Here is a 24,276-nt window from a genome sequence, read left to right on the forward strand (position 1 = left end):
CACTAACAAGACACTACTGCAACTCAGGAATTGCCCTGATCATGGGGTCCCAAGTAGGATTTAACAATGGTAACTAAGATATACCATTGATTTTCTGTATCAGAGCACAACACTAGTATGGAACCACTGCATAAGTTTTACTTGTGGAACCACTGCATAAGTTTTACTTCACTCATAAAATATCCACTGAAAAACAAGCTAAACATTTATTTTTGTGAAATTAATACACAATTAGTTGCATGGTAACAGCAAACATAAACATGGAAAAATGAACACCAAACATTTAAAAAGTTCATGTATTTCTCTCTTCTAAAGCGAAAAATAATCCTTTCACAAAGCAAGTGATTGTGGTCAGTATTCTGTACAATTCCCAGGAAAAATTACATTCAAACAGCAGAGGGCTTCTCTCTAACCTCCAAAAAAAGGAAAACTCAGTCTTGTACTTTACCAGCTCTGCCTAGATAATAGGGCCCAATGGTTTGTAGAGCTGTAAACACACAAGGAGCAGCTGCTGTCCTGCAGATGAAGGACTGACTTCCACTGAGGAAAATACATCAATAATTTAATAAGCACAGTTTAATGATGTTTCTGCCTGAAGCTGTATGTTTCCTTACAATTTACTTAAATCAGATATAGTAATTAAGTATTAAAGTTTATTAAAATCCCTGGGGGAAATTTTTTTTTCCTCATTTTACTTTGTGTAGCTAGAAGTTGTTAGTAGATTTTTGCAGACATGATAAAATAGAACATACAGCTGAGGCTTCACTAGTGTGTGATGCAATGATTACAGAATCAAAGACTGGTTTGGGTTGGAAAGGACCTTACAGATCATCTAGTTGCAACCATCCTGATATAGGCTGGGACACCTTCCACTAGACCAGGTTGCTCAGAGTCCCATCCAGCCTGACCTTGAATATTTTCAGGGATGAAGCATCCACAGCTTATCTGGGCAACCTGTGCCAGTGCCTCACCACCCTCACAGTAAAGAATTTCTTCCTATCATCTGATCTAAACCTACCCTCATTTCAGCTTAAAGCCGTTCTCCCTTGTCCTATCGCTACATGTTGTTGTGAAAATTCCCCCTCCAAATTTATTGTAAGCCCCGTTTAGATACTAAAAGGTGATGTAAGGTTTCCCTGGAGCCTTCTGCAAGCTGAAAAACCCCAGCTCTCAGCCTGTCTTCATAGGAGAGGTGTTCTAGTCCTCTGATGAACTTAGTGGTCCTCTTCTGGATTCATTCCAATAAAACTTCTTGCACTGGGGGCTCCAGAACCAGATGCAGTGCTCCAGTGGGGTCTCTTGAGGGCACAGCAGAGGAGCAGAATCAAACCCTTTGACCTGCTGGCCCTGCTGCTTTTGATGCAGCCCAGGACAGAACCAGATTTCTGGGCTGCAAGTGCACATTGCCAGCTCATACTGAGCTTTTTGTTCACAAATACCCTCAAATGTTTCTCCCCAGTGCTAGTCTTGATCCATTCTCCCTCCACCTTGTACTTGTGATTGGGATTGCCCTGACTCAGTAGTATGACCTTGCACCTGGATTATAAATAACTATATATGAGCAACTGAGCAAATGATTTTGCATTACCTTATTTTCCTTCACTTGTATCTGCCTTGTCTACACTGATAATGATGACTAGATAACACTGCCTCCCAGCATTAGCAGAAATGCCATATACAATGGGGCTTTGAACTCTTATCATCTAAATACTACCATGGCACAGTAGAATAAAAAATAAAATTACCTTGCTCAGATAGGTAGCCCAGTATTTCCAGAGAAACCCAGGCATATTACGTCAGTTCATTTAACTAGTTTTCAAAACAGTAACAAGAGAAAAACTGTAATAAGGTTAAATCTTAAATGTGAATATAAATGCATATATGAATTGCAGTAAGTTCAATAAACTCCCTTTTCTTTGAAAAACTATTCCATCTGATAACTTTTAATCCCCACACATATGAAATCAAATTACTGAATTTAGTTACCCTATAGTTGTGTATTTGTAATAATAGCTAGATTGGGCTTTTCTTCCTACAGCACCACACAACTACACAACCAAAAAGTCACCTTCAAAATTTTGTCTAGACATCATTAAGTATTTACAGATTGGTATGTTATTGCTAAGGCAATACTTTTTGCTGGTAGAGTACTAGCTTTAACTTTGAATCAATCTCTATCCATATTTTTTTAATGCAATGGACTCGTAATCATCAGCTGCACAGTAAAAATCTCTCTGTGAGACAGAGCTACTGGAACAAAAGCACTACTAAAAAGTTAGTAACTCTGGGGTATAGTTTGTATTTTCTTCTCAGTCTGCACTAAAATAGTTCATCTACATCAAGTAGCTTTCATGTTACAAGAATGTCAAAATAGCATAAAGCTTGTAAACTAAGTCTGCAGTCATATAAAATTAAACCTTTCTTAACTTTAAGACTGAAAATAATTTAATTGTCCTGTGGTGACCTCCCATCAGACAGAGAACACAGACTACCAAGGTAAAAGCATTAGAACAGTATTTATCACAGAGTAGTCTAAACCTTGCAACAAAAAATTTTAGGGAAGATTATTTTAAAAACTGACTCTGTGTTAAAATGCACAAAAAGGCAATTCCAAAGGAGGGTCAAGACACCTAAAACACCTAATTAATCCTCACTCATTTCACTCAGTCCAAACTAAATTACTGAAATTGAAACATCTGTTAGAACCATTTAGAAACATAGAGATTCTCTGTAAAAAGTCAAAGGTAAATATGCACATTAGGAAGAGTAACACTTTACTTTCAAAAGAGTACAATTATTTTTCTGAATTTGCCCAAAAGCATTCCTTGTTTTCTTTCCAAGAATATTCATCCTCATAAATCTCCTGCAATATAAACAAAGAATGGGAAATGTTGTGAGTCTGCTACATACAACTACAAACCAGGCCAAACAACTCAACAGCCATCCCACTATTATTTACTGATTACACCAGGACTGCACAGCACTTGGCTGCCAAGAAGAGAGGGCAGCACCCTTAAAACATACGGACTGGGCTGAACCCCAGGCTGATCCCCACTGAATTTAAAAGGGCCTACCAAAGCTGAAGTGAATTCAACTTCTAGATCAGAGAGATCTAGAAGAAATTATGTAATGGCTGTAGAGTACTCAGCATTCATGCTGCTACATTAACCTACTGTAATTAACCTACCTACCATCATTTTCAGACAAGAATTTAGATGTAACAAAATGTCAATATAAAAATTACATTGATATACTAAATAGACTACTAATAGATCTTAAGGACAGACTGGATTGCCCAGCTTCAGTCCAGTCCTAAGCAGCAAATTCCGAGTCCCTGATTATTTTTTTCTGAGAGAACTTCCATCTCCTCAAGGAGGTATCAGCAAAGTGAAGTAATGTGGGGAATATCACTATAAACCACATGCCAAGTTCTGCCAGGGAGAGGAGGCAGAGATAATGCTCATTATTTACATGCAACACTGAGGTTATACAGTGAGGCTCTAGATTTGGGCTGGTTTCTCCACACACAGTTGTGTGTCTATACTAGCTTTGGGACTTCTGCTCACCCCTCCATTGTGTGCTGTTCCTTAGTGCTTTGTGCTTTCTCATGGCCACAGTGTTGAGGGGCAAAGAGACAGGCAAGAAAAGCTCCTTTTACTTCCAAACTGCAATGGTGTCCACAGCAAAGCTGACTCAAATTCTTCCACAAGCCTGTGCAGAACTGAGTTTTACTACTCAAAAGAGGACAGCTCAGGCCTCCTTCGCTTTAGCCCTAGGATGGCTTCAAAATGAAGAGGAGCTAGATGGTACAGGTACAGGAGAACCTTCCAGATGCTCTACCTGCCACATATGCACCTGGCTGCAATAGAGGAAACTCACTGGTGCTAGACACTGACAACCCATTAGGAGCAGCTGCTACTGCCCAGAATGCTACTAAGGTAGCCAAGATGTCTAAGACTAGCACAGGCCTAAATTTGATTTTGTCCCCAAACATACCTTTTTCCATATTGGGACACATGCTTTTAAGGTATTGATGCAGTACATTACAGCTTCAAGGGATTCTGCTCTGTGCGGAGAGGAGACTGCAATAATTACACTTGCTTCAGTTATTGGAACCACACTAAGGAGAGAAGAGGAACAACAGCAGCTTTAGCTAACACTTAACATCAAGAGCACCCAAAAGTTGTAGCCATGTCACGTCAGTATTCTGGCCACATGCTCTCCTGACTCATTCATACTGAGCAAGTGTCAAACCACATCCAAAAGATTATACACTTTTTAAAAGAAAGAAAACCACAATCAAAATCAGTACCAGATGTTAGAATTCCACACTTTAGAATAAAAAAACCCACCAGACATAGGCTTTTTTCTTCCATTCTTTCTTTTTTTTTAAATTAAGCCTATGGAATTAAGAGGGGGAAATTGTTAACTTGTAACAATGCATAGGAAACTCACTGGAAGCTGGCTTAATAATGAACAATAACAAGTTAGAACAGCCAGTTCTTACCTAAAAACCTAAGAAATCATCTCAGTTTGCACAAGAATTTGTGAAAGAATAAATTAATTGCCTCACACTATGCAGATTTTGCAATGAAACCAAATTTTTGATGAATTCCAATTTTAGAATCTCAAGTTTACGACTTGGTGTGCTGTGTTAAACTTAACAGAAGCACAAGGTTCTGTGTTTCTCCTTGCAGTTGTAGCATTCCTAAAATCTCCCAATCCTCCCTCTATAGTAAGACTCCTTCAGCACAGTCCATAGGAAGAAATCTCAGCCTAAATGCTCTGAGCTGCTCTTATGACAGCCACCCTCTCTGTTGACTTTAGAGGAAATCTAGGGAAACTACCCTTCAGGCCTTTTATCTTACTTACCTTTTCCAATCACATCCCAAATTCCTTCAGGATTTCTGCAAATCCCACTAGTTTCAGCAAGAAATCTTCCCTGAACTGGGAAGGCCCAAGAGTATGTCAGACACTAGTATTCCACGTTTTGAATCAAAAGGAAAATGCTCATCCAAGACTCAAGGTTCTCCCACAAGCATGGCTGGCAATTACTATGCCCCACAGCCTAAGCTTCCAGACTTTCTGTAGCATAAATACACTAAAATCTGACAATAAGAACATTCTGCAACCGCTCAACAGAAGAGAGAAGGAAAAAATTAAAGTGCTGCCAACTTCACACCTTTAAAAAAATAAAGAACAAAATAAACCAACAGCCTCCCCTTCCCTGAAATATCTCCCCACTTTCAAAACATCACACCAGCATCAAAGATCCTGCCAAGCTGAGTGTGGATTCCAGTAAACCTACGAATAAACACATTTTTGAAAACAAAATTTTTGAGACTTAGCTCAGAGCAAGAGCTCAGAGCTTGATCCTGCAGCCAGCTTTGCTGTACTATGGTTTCTAAACACTCCTGCAGATTCTGCAACTACATAAGCACAGCCATACAGTAGACAAGGATTGATACTCCAGTTGCAGAAGAATGGGATCTGGACATACATACATACCCAAGTCTATGGTGCACTGCAATATGTTTGACTGAAGGCCATTTCTGTCTAACATCTCTGCAGATTTTCTTTATTTCCGTCTCTGCCATTGAAGTATAGGCTTCATATTCTAAGTGAATCACTTTTTTTCCTTCAAAATTATTTCTTGTAGTACCTAAACAAAAATAATTTAACAACTAAAAGCACTGAGTAAATGCATATTGTATCTTTAGAATACACATTACACACTGTATTAATACAGAGTACAAACCCAGGATCTCTTGCTATGGTAAGGTCAGCACTGTGCAAACATAAACAACCTCCCGTAATCATGGCTGCATAATGAGATTATTTGAACAAGATAAATCTTTACTATAAAAGGGAGAATTCAGTTTATCCCTTACACAGATCTGCAGCCCACAATGCCTAAGGCTGTGACATCTTCTGTGGTAACTGGTACATAAGGTTATAATGGCATTTGCCCATGTAATTTTAAATTCCCAGTATTTAGGAGCCTAGTAGCACTAAGATTTAAGCACAAAGCAGTTCCATATGTGTGCCATGTAATTAAGCACACTACAGAGCTACCAGCCTGACCTTCACCAGCCCACTGGTAGAATAGTACTAAGACCTGAGTTACAGAACCTCACATATAGGCGTAGACATGTGGTTGTCATAGCCACAATATTCCATTTCCCACCCTGAACAAGTTGCATCCCAGGGGACGGGGGAACAACTCCCAGGCAGCTCTCTACTCCAGAGCTACTGTTCTGTTCAGTCCTACGATAGCCACACCAGCCAGAAAGCCCCACACCACTTTAGCCACGTACCTATTTGAGAGCTGCCATAGTCTTGCTCTAGTAATTCAGAACCCGTTTTCTAAACATAAGGGGCTCAGACCAGGAACTGATTTATCTGATAACCCCAAGTCTGGGATGTGGACATGCTAAGTTACATTTATTAGACTAGTAACATACCCAGTGACTTAGCTCATAGATATTAAACTCACCAATGAAGAGAGACACTGCCCCACAGTATGGTGAAACAACCAGCTCTGACACTTCATCTACAGAGAGTTTTTCAGACTTGAGCTTGATAAAATCTTTTGGCACATCTTCGCTTTCTTCCATATCACAATAGAAAAACTGAAACCAAACAGACTGTGTTATTGTTCCTGGAGATACCAGCATCAGCCAACTGCTTTTTATCCAATGCTCGTGCCCCAATTTATGCACAACACAGGCACTATCTATTTGCCCAAGAAACTAGTCTACACGTGAAATTCACTTCTCAGCAGCCTCACTGAGAGAATATTAACTGTAAATAACAAACAATGACTTGGTTTTATTGCATTCATATTTCTTTCTGATAGGAAAGTCTGGTACAGTGGGATGCAACTGTAATTAGCCCAAGGCCCTGGTTTAACAGTACATTCAACCAGCACAGACCACTGTGTAGTGCTGGTAAATCCATGGTGATATTAACAGTCCCTCCAACTTATCAAATCAAACAGTTTAAAATAGAGATTTCTGACAAATATGGATTACAGTTCTAACCCTAAAGTTGAGTATGCTCTCCAGGACATTCGGGACCTCATACTATCAGTCTGTTACAGACACACAGAACTTATCTGAGTAGAAGCCAGTCATCAGATCACTTAAGAATAAGAAGCAACATGATCAGCAGCAATGGAACAAGCCACAGCAAACAGATGGACTGGCACTTGAAAACAGGCAAAGAAATGAACCTATTCTAAGGACACCTTTTCAACAGCAACAAACTAACAAAATTTCTAAGCAGCAGTCAATTATTTTTACTTTATTATCTGTTCTGTCAAAAAGTGGCAGGAAATTTTTCATTACTATCTTGTTTAAGCAAGCAAAGTTTCCACTGGTAGGAAGAAACAACCAGGAAAGAGTAACAAGACCTAAAACCCAGATTTAAAGCAATGCCTGACCTCTCTGGCAAGTGTCTTCCATTTACTGCATACATGTTAATCATTTACTGGTGCACTGGCTTACACTTTCTGCTCAGCACAATTGCACTCACCAGACGGAAACACAGGTTGGGTTTTCTCAAGAGTACTGGGGTGGAGGGAGAATTGCAATCACATTTTCAGACCTAAACAAGAAAAGGTTCTTGTAAAATCACAACAAATTCATGAGATGTTTTAGCACAGGATTACACTCTACAGGAAACTAGGCAGTAAGTGATACCTACCTAACAGAACCTGGGCAGGTTCAGCCTCCACTAATTGGTGGGATGATGGCAACCTCGTCTCCAGGCTGCAGGACCAGGAGCTGATCTCCAAGAAGCACGTACTCCTGACGAACAGCAAATACCACTTGATCCCGGAGGACAGCAAGCCTGAGGGAGATTGGCAACAGCACAAATAGGTTTCCAAACAATGTTTGCATTTAACCATGAGATTTCATTAAACAGCAAAGTGGTGCACAGTATAGGGTAGCTGAGGTAAAAACCACTGAGACTTACACAACTTCACTTCCAAGTCACTGTCAAAAATATAACAAACACCCACGTCCCAGTCTTGGATTTTCTTGTAATGGCTAAGAAGAAATTAGATCAGTATAATTTTCAGAAATCGGGAATTGGATTTGTCATAGGCCTATGTCAGAACAGACCAATCAATACCAGACCCACTTCAGAAGCTTAAAATAGAAAAGCTGGTAACTCAAGAGGCAGCAACTATCCAATATGGGATTAGAAGGAAATAATGTCTTGATGCAGTCTGGCAGGACTGTAGCAATTTTCTTACACACCAAGAAGCATTGTGGTATGCTGCTCATGAGATGTCATGAAGATTCAGTAGTCAGAGAGTTGCTCTTATTGTGTGTGGTGCTCAGACTCTGTGAGACTTGGGGTCTTTTGTACTTACGGGTCTGAAATCTGCTATTGATAAGGAGTGGCCACAGACCTAAGAGAGCAAATGTAATGTGTCTTCTGGCAGATCTACAAATTTTTAATGTGAGATACTGCTGTGAGAGTCCATAGCTCTGGATATCATGAGGCAGGGAATAATTTCTATGACTAAGTACAATTACATAGCAAGCATGAGGGCCATAGCAGTAAGACAGAAGAAAAAAAGTATTGCATTTTACTTCACATGGCACAGGCATGATAACAGTTCTTGTTTGAGACTACAAAATCTGGCACAGCCAGTTCAGCTGTATTGCCTAGAATCAAGTAAGCAGACCAAAAGAGTACAAGTAAAAATCACCTTGCTTCCTACCAGCCAGACAGACAAAAGTAGTCAAGGCACAGGCTGTGCAAAACACAGTAGCACTGATTCAGAGAACAGAGTGAAGGGAGGGATTGTATGAAAGCAAAGCAAGACACTAAAGAACTATGCACTACCATGAAACTGAAGTGCCCATTAGAAGGACGGGCTCTAATTAAAGTCCATTGCAAGCTAATTAGTTGGGGAAAATGTGTGGAACAGAAAAGCACTGTCAAGTAGACTCAAGCTGCAATTTGAATATCCATTAGCAATGTGAATAGAAGTCTGTGGTCAATGCCCTACAATTATATTGAGTTTTTCCAGAAAATTCTACTGCCCCAAGTCATCATTCATAAAAGGACAAAGTTGACAAATTGCAGCAAAATGACCAAGGGTGCTGCTGCTGCTTCTGACATAGACGAAAAGGCTGCAAAGTAAAATATATGCGTTCCCTACTGCCTCTAGCACCCAAACACACTTTATTTCAATATTCTGTGAGGAAAAGGTCCCTGGTCCAGTGTTTTGTGAACAGTTTCTCACTTGGAAACAGACACCAATGTTAAATAGTTCATTGTTTTTCACAGTGTTTGAGAGCATTGTGTTAAAGAAAGGTTGTGCCTAAAGGAAAAGTTGGACACCAAAGTCCAAAGTTACGGAAATTCCAGAGCAGTGAGCACTAAATCCTGAGGACGACAACCTCTTTTATACCTTACTTTTTTTTTACTCCCTTCTATCCCTCAAAAATGGTGTGGCATCTTTGTCCATCAGACTCATTCTTGAAGGACTGAGCACCTTCCCTCAGCTTTAAACAGAGGGGACATTTCTGTTGACACCCCCAAGAGCACCAATGCTGCTGAGACCCTTACAGCATACACCGTACTTTCTCAGGACCAGACTCCTTATGAAATGCAAGCAACAGTGGTGTGGGTCTTTTTCAGAGCTGACCATATTTGCTGTGCCAGGGCTGAGTGGCTGGAAGCCTGTGAGGGCTTCAGTTCCCTTCCTAACGTGCCTTGCAGAGTGTGCATGGGCTCAGACCAATGGCTTACAGTACAGTTAATCACAGAATCAATTATGTTTGAACAGCACTCTGTGACCATGGCACAAAGTCCAACTTTTCCTTAAAAACCTTCAAGGACAATGACTCCACCATCTACCTGGGCAGCCCATTCCAATGTCTTTGCATCCTTTCAATGAAGAACTTCTTCCTAATGTCTAACGTGAGCAATTGGAAACACCCACATATTATCATTTGTTTCTCAGTTATTGCCCTGGCTGTGCTTGATCCCTCCTTCCAACATCTCGCCTTCTCCACAGACTAATAACATGGTAGTTTTCAGGTTGCCACAGCCCTCCTGGACAATGGGCCACATGTATTCTCAGGCCCAGTTTTGAGTACATCTTCTGCACCTGGGCTTTCCTTGTGTATACATAAAGCTACAACACTTCCAGCTGTGCAAAACACAAAGCATTTAGTGCGGGTTACCAAAAGAAGGTGACACCACTGTTTTTGTGCTGTTGAAGTACTGCTGTGTGTTCCACCCCAATGCAAAACACCGAATTTGTATTACAAAAAGAATTTTTTTAATCCGCGTTTCTTCGTGCACGCCAAGGGTAACTTGCTGTATACCTGGGGTGGACCTTGACGATCTCCTCCCAGAGCTGCAGAGAGGTGATCTCCCGTGGCACCGAGAGGGTCTCGCAGCGCAGCCCCGCCAGCTCTGCGCTCCTGGCGAAATACAGCACCGAGACCTGCCCGGGGAACAAACAGCCCTCAGGGCCGGGGCCTGCCCAGAACACCGCTCCCAAAATACCACCACACAACCGGAACCACAGCGCCAAGAAAAGCTTTCCCAGGCTTGTCTCGAAGCCGATCGGCTCAGCCGCGTCTCTCCTGCCCCGGCTGTCAGGACAGCGGGGACAGGCGGAGAGGGCGGGGGGCGGTGAGTGAGCGCAGATCCGCGGCCCGCGCCCGCCGCCCAGGCCGCTCCCGCTGCCCATCGGGGCCTGGGGCAGCGGGAGCCCCGCCGCCCTGCCCGACGCCGGCCGAGCCTCCGGCCGGACCGGCCCCGGGGTCGCCGGCTGGTGGCACCTACCTGGCAGCGCATGGAGCCGCCGTCCCGGGGCGAGCTGCCCTCCACCGCGGGCCCACGGCGGCGCCTGCGCCCGGCAGAGAGGCGCCGGGCCCGCACCGCCCCCTGCGGCCTGGCCGGCAGCGCCGCGGGCCCGCTCCCGCGGTCGGGCCGGGCGCCGCCGGTTCCTTTCCCGCACGGGTGGTGGCGAAGGCGGGAGATGCCTCGGCTTTGCCCCAAAACTCAGGGTGCAGTGTTGGGGACGGCACTTTACGAGCCGGATTTTCAGGGGGGCTCGCAGTCCTGCGCGCATCGGGATTGCAATGTTCGCAAACATTGCTCGTCCTCAGCCTTACGTGTTAAACATGTACAACGTGCACAGTACAGGTATAGTTGGCGTGTAAAAGCCACGGATCGGTTTCAATGGTGCCCCGGGCTTTCGGGGTTCGGGCCTGCTGTCACCTCTGCCTGCGGTAGCTGAGGGCAGCAGGGTGGAGGGCGCTGGCTCTCGCCGGGGCGGGGGCAGTGTAGAAAGTGCTGCCGAGGGACCCCCAGCAGCTGTTCCCCACGGCATACTGTGCGCCAGAAGGACTCCTTGTGGGTGGCCAGGGTTGTTTCTGTAGTGTTTGTCTGGTGACACTCGTAACCTCACAGCACGAACGGAGGAGCTCCTCCAGGCAGACAAACCAGGGGCAAGTCCACAGCCATTAACAGTGTGCAGGAAGTCATGCTGCCAAAGCCCAGGATCCACAGAGAGACAGAGGAGTCCTGCAAAAATCAACTTTAATTAAAACTAAGTAGATACCACTGGGGCATACCCATCTAGAACCTCTCCAGTTTTTAGCAGACACAGCCTCCATTTATTCTAAACACCCTCCTACTTTCCCCATTGGGTGAGGTACTAGAAAGATACAACCTTTCCGAGATCGGCATACTACATATCTCCCCTCCAATGTGTACCCCCACACCCATTCTTCCAGAACCTGATTGGTTCTTTCAGGATATCTAGTCGTTTGTAAAGGCGTGCACATCCATTTCTCCTACCATCAGTTCCACAGAATTTACAGTCAGTAATTGTGATTTGGGCTGGTGGTCATTGAATTGTTAAGGTCAGAAAAGACCTCTAAGATAATTGAGTCCAATTGTTGCCCTGGCACCTCTGTGTTCACCACTAGACCATATCCCTGGATGCCATATCCACAGGTTTTTTGAACCCTTCCAGGGTCAGTGATTCTACCATATTCCCAAGCATCCTGTTCCAAGCCTGATCACCTTTTCAGTGAAGTAATTGTTCCTCATATACAAACTAAACCTACCTCGGTAGACCTTGAAGCTGTCTGCTATTGTTCTGTTGCTTGTTATTTGGGAGAAGAGACTGACCCCCACCTGGCCACAGCCTCCTTTCAGGCATCTGTAGAGAGTGACAGGGTCACCCCTGAGCCTCCTTTTCTCCAGGATAAACACCCCCAGCTCCCTCAGCTGCTCCTCACAGGACTTGTGCTCCACACCCATCACCAGCTTTGTTGCTCTTCTCAGGACAAGAACATCAGAACATCAATCCTTGCTGCATGCAACACTGTCTTATAGAAAAAAAAAAAAAAAAAAAGGGAAAAAAAAGGGAAAAAAAAAGAAAAAAAACCCAAACAAAATAACCCCAAAACCCAAAAAACTATGACCAACAAAAAACCTAAGAACCTCAAAGAACTAAAAAGATGGCTGAGAAAGGAAGCAGACTTTTCCGCATAATAATTTTTGCCTCTGAGTTACAAACACAATGAAAGTTAAAGTGATTACGTTTTCCAAAAAGTGTGTGATAGAAATACAATCATTTCTGCAGAGCAATTGTATTGTACCAGTTATTCAGTACATTGTGTCTTAATCCTCTGCTGCGAGGAACAAATAAGTTACTTTTTAAAAAACTGTGTTCTTTTGTGAATGATTAACTAGTGTTACAAATTGAACTCTCCTAAACACAGCATGTGTCAACTGAATAAAATAATTGCTTTCTTTTTTCTCTGGGCTGAGTAATTTTGGATCTATACATCTTAGATGGAATAGATCACTTTGACATGGTGTGTATGACCCAGCCAGTAGCTAGCAAGTGGCTGGCACATTTTTCTCATGCAAAAGGTGTACCATAATAGGTGTTCTTAGAGTGAAGTGGAGGAGTAATGGCTCAGCTGGAGAAAATTAGCCTCTCAGCTCAGAAAACAGTGAGCTTTGAAGGATTTATCTGTACATTTAGAGTTAAGACAACTATGGAATAAGGAGAGATGGGTTACTGACAGTGAATTTCTGGATTTTCTTTCTTTGATCTCCAAGAAATAACTCACCTAAACCAATTCTTGTATATTTTTCAAAGGATGAATCAGTCTTCATCTCTGCATGGTATGATTTAGTTAAAGGCAGATTATGTGCCTAGAAAGCAGAGGAATAGAATATGATTTGTGACTCTTATGATCCATTATCTATGTTCTTGAACAGCTAAGAAGTAGTTAAGAGTTCTTACTCAAAACCAGGAATTAAGATGAGGTGTAGTATTAGTGGCTCAAACAAAATTCTCCCTAAATACTTCTTTATTCTGGAAGTCTTATCTTCCAGGAACATCAGCCTCAGCAAGAGGCAGGACAACTACACTGCTTGGTTTGCAAGAATAAGTTTTATCCAGATTGATTTTAATTGTTTGGTTCTTTGGCTTGTTTGGTGTTTTTGAGGGGAGAGTATAGATACCTTCTAGGATTAAATAAGAGATAATTTTGTAGCTCTGGAGGAGATATGTTAGCTCTGTAGAGACCAGGATTCAAAACTATCCATTATTATATAGACTAGATCTATATGATGTTCCCTTAAAATATTTCCTGTTCTGTATCCTTATTTCAGGCACCATTTCGTTCTTTGGGGCTTGGAATATGGGCATCTGCAATTTATAATCTAGTTATCTCACTTATTGAGTCCATTACTTTCAATTAAATCTTGTCCTGAGTAATGGGGCCTTTGCTGTAACAGAAAGGTGTCTATGTATTCTCCTATGCCAATATGTACATTAGCCAGAATGTAGTGTATGTACATTTTCAGAATTTATTTCTTTCAGATGTCTTCAATTTCAAAAAAGTTATGTTATGAAGTCCTCCAAAACAGGTGTTTCCTATTCCACTTCACAACTTTTCTTTGTTTTAATAATGTTTAATACTGAAAAAGTGCAAATTTTCCTGTATATGTGGGATATCCTTACACTTCCCAAATAACAGCTTAAAGAAGTTCAGTTCTAAGGAATCTTCTAGATAAGGATGTTTTACCTACTAATTTTTTTCTTACTTACCATCAGGAAACTGAACTTTTAGATGTAGCTGGAGTATGCCCAGATACTATGCTTACAGTGTAAAGCACTGATTCTGCATGTGATATTGAATAGAGAGAGCCACAGCAAAGTCAGCAATACTTAAATAGGTACACTAGTCTGTCTGCTAGGCCTAAGCTAATTTTGTAACAACTTATTACAAGAATTGGTATAAAATATGACTGGATGCGCTGGGAAAACCAAAGAGGATTGAACTGGACACATGTTGTTAATCTTTAATTCTTTTTAACAATGATTTACCTAATGTCGCTGCAGGAAAAAACGTCTCTCTAGGACTGCAGAAGATTGTGATTGTCTAATTTCTAGCAGATTTTCTGTTTCCTTTTGTTTTCATTTTAAACATTTTCTCAGGACTGTTTGGTATAAATCATGAGTTGCTGCTCTGAAGTTCAGATTTATACTTGGGAAATCTTCAGAGAATGTTTTTTACTCCAGTTTTGTTGTTGTGAAGAATTTAGGCCATGTTGATGTCAGACTTGAGTGCTCTTTTTTTTTTTTTTTTTTTTTTTTGAGATATTGATGCATAAGGCTTTATTTAGAAGAACAAAGAAAATTCCTTTACTTCAAGCTTCCTGAAATAACTAGGGAAAAATTATCACTCATGACAGGGAATAACCCTTCATAACCTCACACACCCTTCATATTCCTTGGGCAACCAGCCAAATCTGAAGTAAATTTAACTTTAAATTTTTTGCTACTGGGTTCATTAAAAAAAAAAAAAGGAAAAGAAGGGAAAAACAAACACCTCAATCCCTCAAAAAAAATCCCAAACCCAAAAAACCCCAAAAGCCATTTGGAATAATCTACAAGGATTCAGAAGTCAGGCAGGTATAAGAGACATGTCACTGTGAATTCCAGTAATTCCACTGAATTCAGGTCTGAATTTGGCATCATACATATCAACACTGGTAATAATCTGTAAAACATCTTCCTATTTTGGAAGGAAGGAGAGCTGTTCCTTAAGTTTCCATAGTGGAACAACTGAGAGAAAAACTTGAAAATATGAATCTGTCTGAGACACTGTGACCTCTAGGATTCCTGTGTGTGAGGTATATGTGGCCGTTTGACCAATGTATTTAACATTTCCCTTGGCACTCTTTGAAATTGTCTATTACAAAACAGATGGTGCAGTAGTTACTTTTTGAAGGGCTAGAAGAGCATGACTACATCTGGAATCAATCTTTAGCTCCCTAAACCAATAGATCACCCAGTTTTAAGAGGGCCTTCTAATATAATTGCATTGCACAAGTACAGAGAAAGAATACACAGCTTTAAGGCAGAGTATAAGCAGTCCGGAACTATAATTCATAGGCACACAAGTCTTTCTGTTCAACTGTCTCATTTATGGGCAAGTCTTTTCTACAAGAATTTATTTTTATTGAGCAACAGCAGTAAGTGAAATGTGTAACTTCTTCAATGAGATTTTAAAAATCCACAAATTTTCAGGGTTTGTATAATGTGTTTTTCTTTTCTGTTGGCAACTACAGTATTTTTAGAGAGATTACTTCTTTTATGTTTATACTGTCCTTTGCCCAAAAAGGTAGCTCAAGGTTGTATTAAACTAAAATGCACACCATCATCATTCAAATAAAACCAGTTATGGAGTTTTTGATGATTATTAAGTCATACAACACATGCTCTGAAGAATGATGGGAAAGGGCATTAGGGCATTCAGGGTTGATGCTAGCATAAAAAACTGTTTCTGCAAACTTCCATGCCAAAGGAAAGTGCAAGTTTTAGCCCATAGAACCTCATGTTTGAAACTGCCTTGTACTGAACTGCCTGGCTAATATTTGATCTGGATTATCTAAATATTTAAAAGATTAAATGTGTTGTTTGTCTTGGAAAAAAATTGTGTTGTCAAAAATGCACTGTTTCCTGCAAAGGTCTTGAATTTCTATAACAAAGTGGTTGTAGGGCAAGGAATTTAGAATACTATCAAATTAGATATCTGAAATGATGTTTAGAAAGATAAAATTGCTCTTGTATTTTAGTGGGTTTGTATGATCTTCTGTCATTTTGTAAAGCACCTAGAACAGGGAGACATGAAAGGCTGACAGATAAATAATAGTGTTGGTTTGCATTCCCAGATTACATTGTTGGCACTCTAATTATCATAATGTGTAAGAATTTGAAACACTGTACAGAGTAAGAAGTGTTTCAGAATATTAGTTTTGTGAAGCCAATGGAATTCCCCAAGAACTACTTAGATCTCTGGGTGACAGATGAAAATGAAGACAACCCCTATCAATTCATAATTTGTAATATCAAACTACAGATGGCAGTAACCTTGTCTTTACATTTTTTACAATCATTATAGCTGCTTTACTCAGCTTTAATGGGGAGGTTTTGCTGAAGTTTTTCCTTACTATTATTTCAGATTAGTATTTCATTTTAGTACCTTTATTGCAAGTAGTGTCTTTAGCTGTCTCTAGGGGCACACACAGCACAATTGTGGTAAAATATTCTGCAAATGGCAGTCTATCTTAGGTTTAGATTCTGGCTATATGACATGGTGATTCTTTTGATATCTGTTAAAGTATTGTAGAAGGTTTGCCTTCAATCTTTTCCTTGTACTTAAGATGTAAATATTATATAGCTGGTTCTGTAGAATACTGCACAACTTGATTAATTCTACATTTAGAGTTTAATATTTTCAAGTAATAGAGTTACAAATACATACACTTTTATAAGCACTTCAAAGGAAGAGTTGCACAGTAAGCAGTAGAATTGTACCTGCTCTGGCTCTAGCAGGGGTGGGCTGCCACTTGTATCCTGCCTGCTCTCCTACCTGCCTACTTACCATCCACAGGATCCCTGCTGACAGTCTGCAGATGTTCATCATCACACAGTCCCTGTATGAAACCGAATTAATATTCTTATTGAAAGGGATATATGCCTTTCACTCACCTGTTTTGCACACTTCCAGGAAATCACGCCTAGATCTTGACTGATAATGTCTTCCAATGAGGCTGACCAGAAAGGTGTTATTTCCACCAGCCCATATACCCTGGTCATATTCAAGTCTTCTCTGTGATGGCTGACAACTGGAATGTTTCCTTTGTAAATAGGAAAGGTCTTTCTTTAAAAAGATTATATTCTGTTGAAATTTTTCCAAACCCTGGAAAAAGGTTGTATGATTAGTTCTGAAAGCCAGTCACTTGACACTTTTACATTTTAGTATGAATCCACAGGGTTTTTTTGAGGGAGAGAGCTTATGGTTCTGCAGATAAGAATGAGTTCAGTTTCATACTTAAAATTTACATTAAGATCTATGCTGTATACTGGCATCCACGTAGCAAATTCTGCTTACAACTAAGTAAATGGCATTGCCTGTACTGCAAGTGGATAATGAAAGACTCTTAAACCATGTGTCCAAATTCTATGTGCAAATCTGAGATGTTAAAGTTTCTGTAGCTTTGTTTTTACTAAAAGTTTCATTTTCTATTATATATAATGGCACACTTATCCACATGAGGGCACCAGCTGACATCTTATTCTCAGACTGGTGTGAAATCTGTTTCTGAAGCGATCATGTTTATCAATGGCTGTTCCATCTTCACGGAGCTGGAGTAAAGATGAAGCTGTTAAATGTTACATTTCTCCAATTTTGGGATTTTTTTTCAATATTCTTAGCAATATTTTCACTTTCCCTAAACTCTACATGCAACAGAAATCTTCAATCACATAGAGATGTGGGGATGTTAAGTTTTTAAAATAAATAAAATCAAAATTATTTTTTAATTTGGCTATATAATAGAATCCAAGGGAACATTCATTAAAATTGGTAAGCTTTAGTATTTCTTAGCTTTGGAAATAGAGCAAATATCCTGAGGTTTTAACTTCATTCTTATAAAACCCACAACAATATGCAGCCAACACCCATTCCATTTGTAGACAAGCATACAATCAGGTTATTTTCACTATTTTATTTTTTTTATATAATAAAAGTTATACAATATTTTTAAAAATGCAAAGAGTAATTGAGGTACTCTGTACATGTACACAGTACTAATGACTGTACTCTGAGTTAGGCTGAGGATCCAAGACCAAGCTTGTCCATTTCCTTTCCCTGCTGAATATTAAGCACATTTACCAATGTTTACTATAGGAACAATCTCATTTCCGCTCCCATCTCCTAAAGTTGCAGGCAATAAAAACAGCAAAGGCTTGAGGCTTTCCTTAGGGACCAGCAGACTGCGTGCTCTAAGGAGGAGGCATCAGTCTGTTACCTACTTAGGGAAGGATACCCAAGCAGACTGCAGGGTTATTTGACAGAGCCAAGTGCACACAACGCGAAGAGATGTAAAGGTTATGTTTCTTTGAAAACAATTTGACAGTTTTTTGAAGAAAATTTTCCTTTTTCTTTTGAAGTCAGGGATTTCAAAAATGCATCAGAGTACATTCACAAAATGTTTTAGCTTAATAAAGCTAATCTTTCTAGACTCTAAGAAGTGGAAACCCACAGGTTTTTCCACTGAATTATTTTGAAGAAATCATCTTCTTCTCTTGGTTTTCCCTGGCCAAGCCTGTTTCTCCATTGACTGTTAGAGTGAATTGGAGAAATTGGGGGGTTTTGGCTGATCTTGGTCTTGGGGAATATACTCTCCTGGTATGTATATTCCCCAGAAAAACAAAATGCCTTTTGTTTCCTATTAAAGTTATCATGGTAAACAGAGTTCTCTGAGTGGAGTGGGGAAAGTGGAGAAAATTTCTTCTTAGCAGAAAAATCAGAAAAGGTGTTAAATTACCCTCAGTCTTTATTGAAGCACAGATACAGACACAAGCATGTTTTGTAACACAAGAAGTAACCTGAGCATGGGAACAGGTACTAAAAAAATAGAGAAAATGTGTACCTACTGAAAATCCTGATGCAAAGTGTTGACCTAATAGCCTATTTTTTTTTCTAAAAATCAAAAAGGAAAAAAAAAACCACTGTGTTTCAAGTGTTACAATAGAAGAGGTTCTGTTTTATCCATAAAATATTTGATCAGCTATCTAGAAGTCTGGCTTAGCTGAATATATATTCATTATCTGAAAATCCTGATGCTTTGGAAACACCAGAAGATTTCTAAGATGCTGGATCACTTTTAGCACAAGTCAGACCTCAATTTATCTCAATGTAGCTGATAATACAGGAGAAAAATTCTATGTCCTTAGAGAAGAAGACAAATCTAATGATGCATAAGAGAAGACCTGGGATTTCAGCATGCACACTGAGCCAACAGGAAGAAGGCAGAAAATGTAGCTTTGTTGCTGAGTAAAACACTGAGAGGGTAAGTAACACTACGGGAGTGTTCATACCTGAGGGGAATTGTAAAGCTGATAACACTCTGTGTGCCAGGATTCTCGGCACATGTGAGTCAGAGCTTCTTGCATCTAAGTAGTACGAACAACTTAGAGAAACTTTCAAAGTCATTACAGGAACAATAAGAACTAAGAAAAAGATGAAAAACAAAATACCATAAACTGAAGCTGTAGCACAGAGCAGTAGCAACTCTGGCTAGAGTAGCAGTGATTTCTGTAGGAAGCTTCTGAGCAGGGATCTGTCAGAAAGGATAGGAGTAGTGTGATCTACTTTTAGCTGTCCAGTATAATGAGCCTTAACTTGTTGCCTAGGTTTTTCTTATAGTTGATTAAGAGATAGAGACATCTTCAGATAAGTCTCTATCTGAAGGTTAGTGGTTCAGGTTTTTTATACCAATCTAACTTTAATACTTATCCTGAGTAAGATATCTGCTGTCTAGAGGCAACTGTACAGTTTCACTGACTGTAGAAGGATCATCTGGGATGATATTAGGCACAAAACCTTTAGACAGCCAAAGTTAAGTGAAATAGTCCCATTGATTTCTGAGTGGTGGTGTGCATTTATAACTAGCGTCTGAGTAATGGTGTCTTCTGCATAGAACCATAGAATCATTGAGATTGGAAGATACCTCTCAAACCATTGAGTCCAACCGTTAACCTAATAGTAATGTTTTTCACCAGTGGACCATGTCCACAGGTGCCATATCTAGATATTGGATGGTTAACCTGATCTCCTTCTCTAACAAGGTGACCTACTTGTATATGAGGGAAAGGCTGTAGAGGTCAGTCCAGCAGGACCTGCCTGCTACATGGCTAGTAATTCTGTATAAGAAACTTACAATAGTTGACCTGTCTCATATTTGGTACGTGAAGACCCAGGTGCTAAAAGTAACACGCAAATAATGACACCAGTGTGGCAGAGGAGAAAGTGGTGATGTAGACAGGAGTCCAGATGTATGCAGGCTTTGAAGACACGGGCATCCTTGTACTAGGAAGTGGCAACTCTGGAAAAAATGTAGAAGTAATGACAGGAATCTTGTGTGGTGTTTTCCTCGACTCTTCTCTTTTGCTGAAAAGTATTCAATGAGAACATGTATCTTTCTGTACACTTGAGAGCACCTCTGCCTTGGCACATCGAAACCCAACAATAGTAAGTTGGTTCAAATAGACCATTTCCCAAGCTAAATCCAAGTGTGCTAACAAAATGAAGATTCTGTGATACTGGACCTAAAGTTTCCTAAAAGGCTCCTGATTTTCCAGTGACATATTTGAAATAATTATTAACATTGAATTAATAGGAAAACCCTAAAACTCAACAGTATGTTTATTAAAAGAGTAATCTTTCCATGAGCAAAAGCACTAATGCATTTTCCATGGGTTAACTCTGATGATTTACCAGAAATCTCTACCATGGAGATCAGGTACTGGTATGATTAGTAAAGCTACTGCAGTAAACTGCAGTTATGGCAACTTTTATCACACTGCCTGCTAGAGCAAACATTTGCCTGTATAAATTATATTTAAGTATTCAAGTAGAATTATATTTAAGTATTCAAGTAGAATTATGGCGCTCTGCTACTTTTTTGTTTGTTTGTTTGTTTTGGGGTTTTTTTTGTTGTGTTTATTTTTGGTTGGGTTTTTTTGAGGGGGGTTTTGTTTTGGTTTTTGCTGTTGTTGTTTTTTTGTTGCTGTTTTTGGTTTTTTGTTTTGTTTTGTTTTGTTTTGTTGGGGGGATTGTCCCAAATTTTTTCCCCAGCACATCCTCAAGACAGACTTTTGGCCTCTGATTCCTCAGTCTGGACTTCCCCTAGATTCCTAAAAAAGCAGTTTTATTTAATAAATATATACACTGACAGGGACCTGCAACCTCTTTTTCCAGGCAACAGCAGGACCTGAACATACTTGCTTCTGGCTGGTGTTTGCTTTGAAGACAGATGGCAGTAGGCCTTTTATTCCCACCTTTAAAGTGAGTGTAGATCTGCTACAGAATGTTTCAAGAGTGTGCCAAAAATGGTACCTGTAGCAGCTTGAGAGAAGCTTACTCTGTACTCTTGTATAGCAGCTTTATAGGGCTCTGGGAACTCCAAAACCTGCCTTTTTATAGAGACCTGGTGACCCTCAGTCAAATTTTGCAGGACTAGTAGCAATGGCAAATAAATATTGATTAAATTAAAATAATGTCTCTCTGCCTTTCCAAGGGTAAAACTACTACTGAATTTCCTTTTTTCTTCCTGGCTGGCCAGCATTTACAGCTAATCTTAAGAATAATTTTGTCACTTCCTCTTAAGTCTATGCGTCTAAACAGCAGGAACATACATACAGCTTATTGTATGCAGCATGTTATCTGCAAGCTTGAGTTTCACACACCTTTGTGTGCTTTCTTCAATTAGGACATTTAATGTCTCTTTTGAAGACTTTGCACTTACAAGTCTTTTCAAAATTCAGAATACCCTGAAAGTATTGTAGATACTAGTGATTATCCCTTTTTTTGATAATGCACTGATACACCTTGTTCAACCTGATGCGAATGATTAGTAAGCCTTGTATTAAAAGACTAACAACAGCATTTGTTGCCTGAGTATATACTCTCTAACACAGAGTAGATACACTTGTAGCATTTTTAATTCTGGGAGTACTTCTGGTTCGTGGCCAGCATCATGCTCAAATGTGGTAACTGCTGAAAGATGTCTAGGCTCAGCCAAAAGAAACTTTGCAGAGAAAGTGTATCTGTTCACCATGCAGCTGCATGAACATTGATGCCAGCTCCAGAGAGAAGGTATATGGGTAGAAACTAGCAGTTGGAAAGTGGAATAATTTATTTCATCAGCATATGCCAAAATAAACTGCTGATGGGTCTGCTAACTAAGGGTTTCCAATGTAACAATGACATGTAAGTAGAAACTCACTACTGATAAAGTCTTTTGTTAGTCATCCATAAATTTAAGAATAGAAAACCCAGATTTAAAAAGAACTCCAGATGTCTGATACCAGAATGTAATCATTCCCTCAAAATTAAATTCAAGAAAGAAACCAGTCAGAAACTTGTGCATGAAGATAGGCATGCTGTTGTCAAAGAAATGAAGGTTTAAATTAATGAAGTTGAGTGCCTTTCATTTTGCTGTCCATGCACATCATCAGCTGCGCTATGCAGCTGGAATCAGGGTGTTGGTAGCTCCAAGACACAGGCCATGGTTTTGTGCAGACCTAAGAGTGGTTCCTGAAATGTAAAATGGCCCTATATTTTGAGAATAAATCTAGACTCTGTGATTGGTTTGTCAAATTAAATACTCACAAGTGGTTAGCTAAACTAAAAAAAAAGACATTTGAAGTTTCAATGAGAAATTGCTAGAGTATTAAGTAAGCTCTGAGCATTACACCAGGGCCTATGGATTACTCAACTAATCTGGAATAAAGCTTTCTCTGTAAAATTAAACTCTCCAAAGTAGAAAATGATATGGAATTTCCTTTGGGCTCAGTACTCAGACCTCAGACCTGGGAAATAAATGTGATCTGTAACAAACATAATAGGAGCTCAAATACTACACAGCCTCCTCCAGTGACCCCAAGGTAATTATTCTTTTCCTCAGTGCTTCTGTTGCTACATCTTGAGAATGCTTCTCAGGACTGAGGGAAAAATGTCTCCTTTTAGACAACATCTTCTAAGCTCCCAACTTATTTGCACACAGCACTGGCATTAGACCAACTTAAAACTGATCATGTGCAGTTGTAGCCTCTTTATTACTAAGACTGAATAATGCACACAGTTATCCACAAATAAAATGGTTAGTGGAAGCCTGTATCTTACAAGCCTATGTTTTTTACTGTAGACCTTTCTTTTGGATTCAAATAGATATAGAATGGAGATGGTTGGTTTTTCTTTTTCAAAAGTTGTTTAGTGATGCTTTATCTTTGCAGCAAGATGAGCAGGAGTTGTTAGTTAAAAGACTTGAGTTTATAATCCAGCATATATGTGACAAGTCATATAGTGTACATGAGCAGCAGTGGTTTGTGAATCACTTCTACTGTGTTGTCTGTTTTTCACTTTGTTGATATGTGACAATCCTGGCCTGTAAACTCTCTGCCATGTCAGAAACTGAGAAACTTAAAGTAACAGGGCATTAATTAAATTCAAGTAATTTATGATCAGTCTCAGTATTACTTATACCTTCTGTACCTGTTTCAGCCTGTCACAATTCCCTTTAAAAGGAATAACAGCACAGATAAAGAAAATGTAATACTCTATGCACAGCACAGCACAACTTCAGATACACATGAAAACTGAAAAATTTTCACCTTGGTATTTTATTTGTATGTTTCTGATTGAGATTTGTCTTCTGTCTCTTCCAACAAAGGATCTATTTTCTTTTTTTTCTTTTTTTCTTTTTCCCCCCTTTTTTACTTTTTTCTCTTTTTTACTTCTTTTTCTTTTCTTTCTTTTTTCTTTTTTTTAGGTGTTTGTTTTATTTTGTTTTTTTTTTTTTTTCCAGTTCTTTCATGTGGATAGGGCAAATTATAGCACATTGGTTTGGCAGCTATGAAGGAAAATTAATGTCCCCACATTCAAAGGCCAATATTTGAAAGGACTGGATATAGATGAGCCATATATTTCCATCTCATGAATGAGACAGAGCAACACTGTCAAGAAACGCTGGAAAGGAAAAGTGGAATATCTCTCTTTCAAAGACTTTACATTACCAGTGTTTCTACATTTTGATCTTGGAGCTTCTTCAGTTCTAGCTTGACCACTGTCAAAGACATTCTGTTGTTAAAGTCAGACTACTGGTGTTTCAGAGATTTTACTACAGTTTAGTAAA

At 39.7% G+C, this 24,276-nt stretch overlaps 2 protein-coding genes and 1 long non-coding RNA gene across 3 annotated transcripts; 1 reads left to right on the plus strand and 2 right to left on the minus strand.

Moving 5' to 3' along the window:
* Nucleotides 1–192: 192 nt before the first annotated feature.
* On the minus strand, nucleotides 193–7,775 carry LOC135290919 (molybdopterin synthase catalytic subunit). Its single transcript, XM_064404939.1, has 6 exons — nucleotides 7,708–7,775; nucleotides 7,537–7,608; nucleotides 6,497–6,632; nucleotides 5,509–5,662; nucleotides 3,997–4,120; nucleotides 193–2,863 (listed from the first exon to the last, which is right to left on the minus strand). The coding sequence occupies exons 3-6, from the start codon at nucleotides 6,615–6,617 to the stop codon at nucleotides 2,795–2,797; spliced, it is 468 nt and encodes a 155-aa protein (XP_064261009.1). The 5' UTR covers nucleotides 6,618–6,632; nucleotides 7,537–7,608; nucleotides 7,708–7,775; the 3' UTR covers nucleotides 193–2,794.
* Nucleotides 6,566–10,962, minus strand: MOCS2 (molybdenum cofactor synthesis 2). The gene is made up of 5 exons (XM_064404941.1): nucleotides 10,822–10,962; nucleotides 10,356–10,477; nucleotides 7,708–7,854; nucleotides 7,537–7,608; nucleotides 6,566–6,632 (listed from the first exon to the last, which is right to left on the minus strand). The coding sequence occupies exons 1-3, from the start codon at nucleotides 10,831–10,833 to the stop codon at nucleotides 7,728–7,730; spliced, it is 261 nt and encodes an 86-aa protein (XP_064261011.1). The 5' UTR covers nucleotides 10,834–10,962; the 3' UTR covers nucleotides 6,566–6,632; nucleotides 7,537–7,608; nucleotides 7,708–7,727.
* LOC135290921 (uncharacterized) lies at nucleotides 10,960–23,939 on the plus strand. The gene is made up of 3 exons (XR_010353751.1): nucleotides 10,960–11,184; nucleotides 19,316–19,431; nucleotides 21,342–23,939. It is a non-coding gene; the product is annotated as an uncharacterized LOC135290921 (long non-coding RNA).
* The last annotated feature ends 337 nt before the right edge of the window (nucleotides 23,940–24,276 follow it).

The sequence above is a fragment of the Passer domesticus genome, chromosome Z, assembly GCF_036417665.1.
Source record: "Passer domesticus isolate bPasDom1 chromosome Z, bPasDom1.hap1, whole genome shotgun sequence".
Taxonomy (NCBI): Eukaryota; Metazoa; Chordata; class Aves; order Passeriformes; family Passeridae; genus Passer; species Passer domesticus.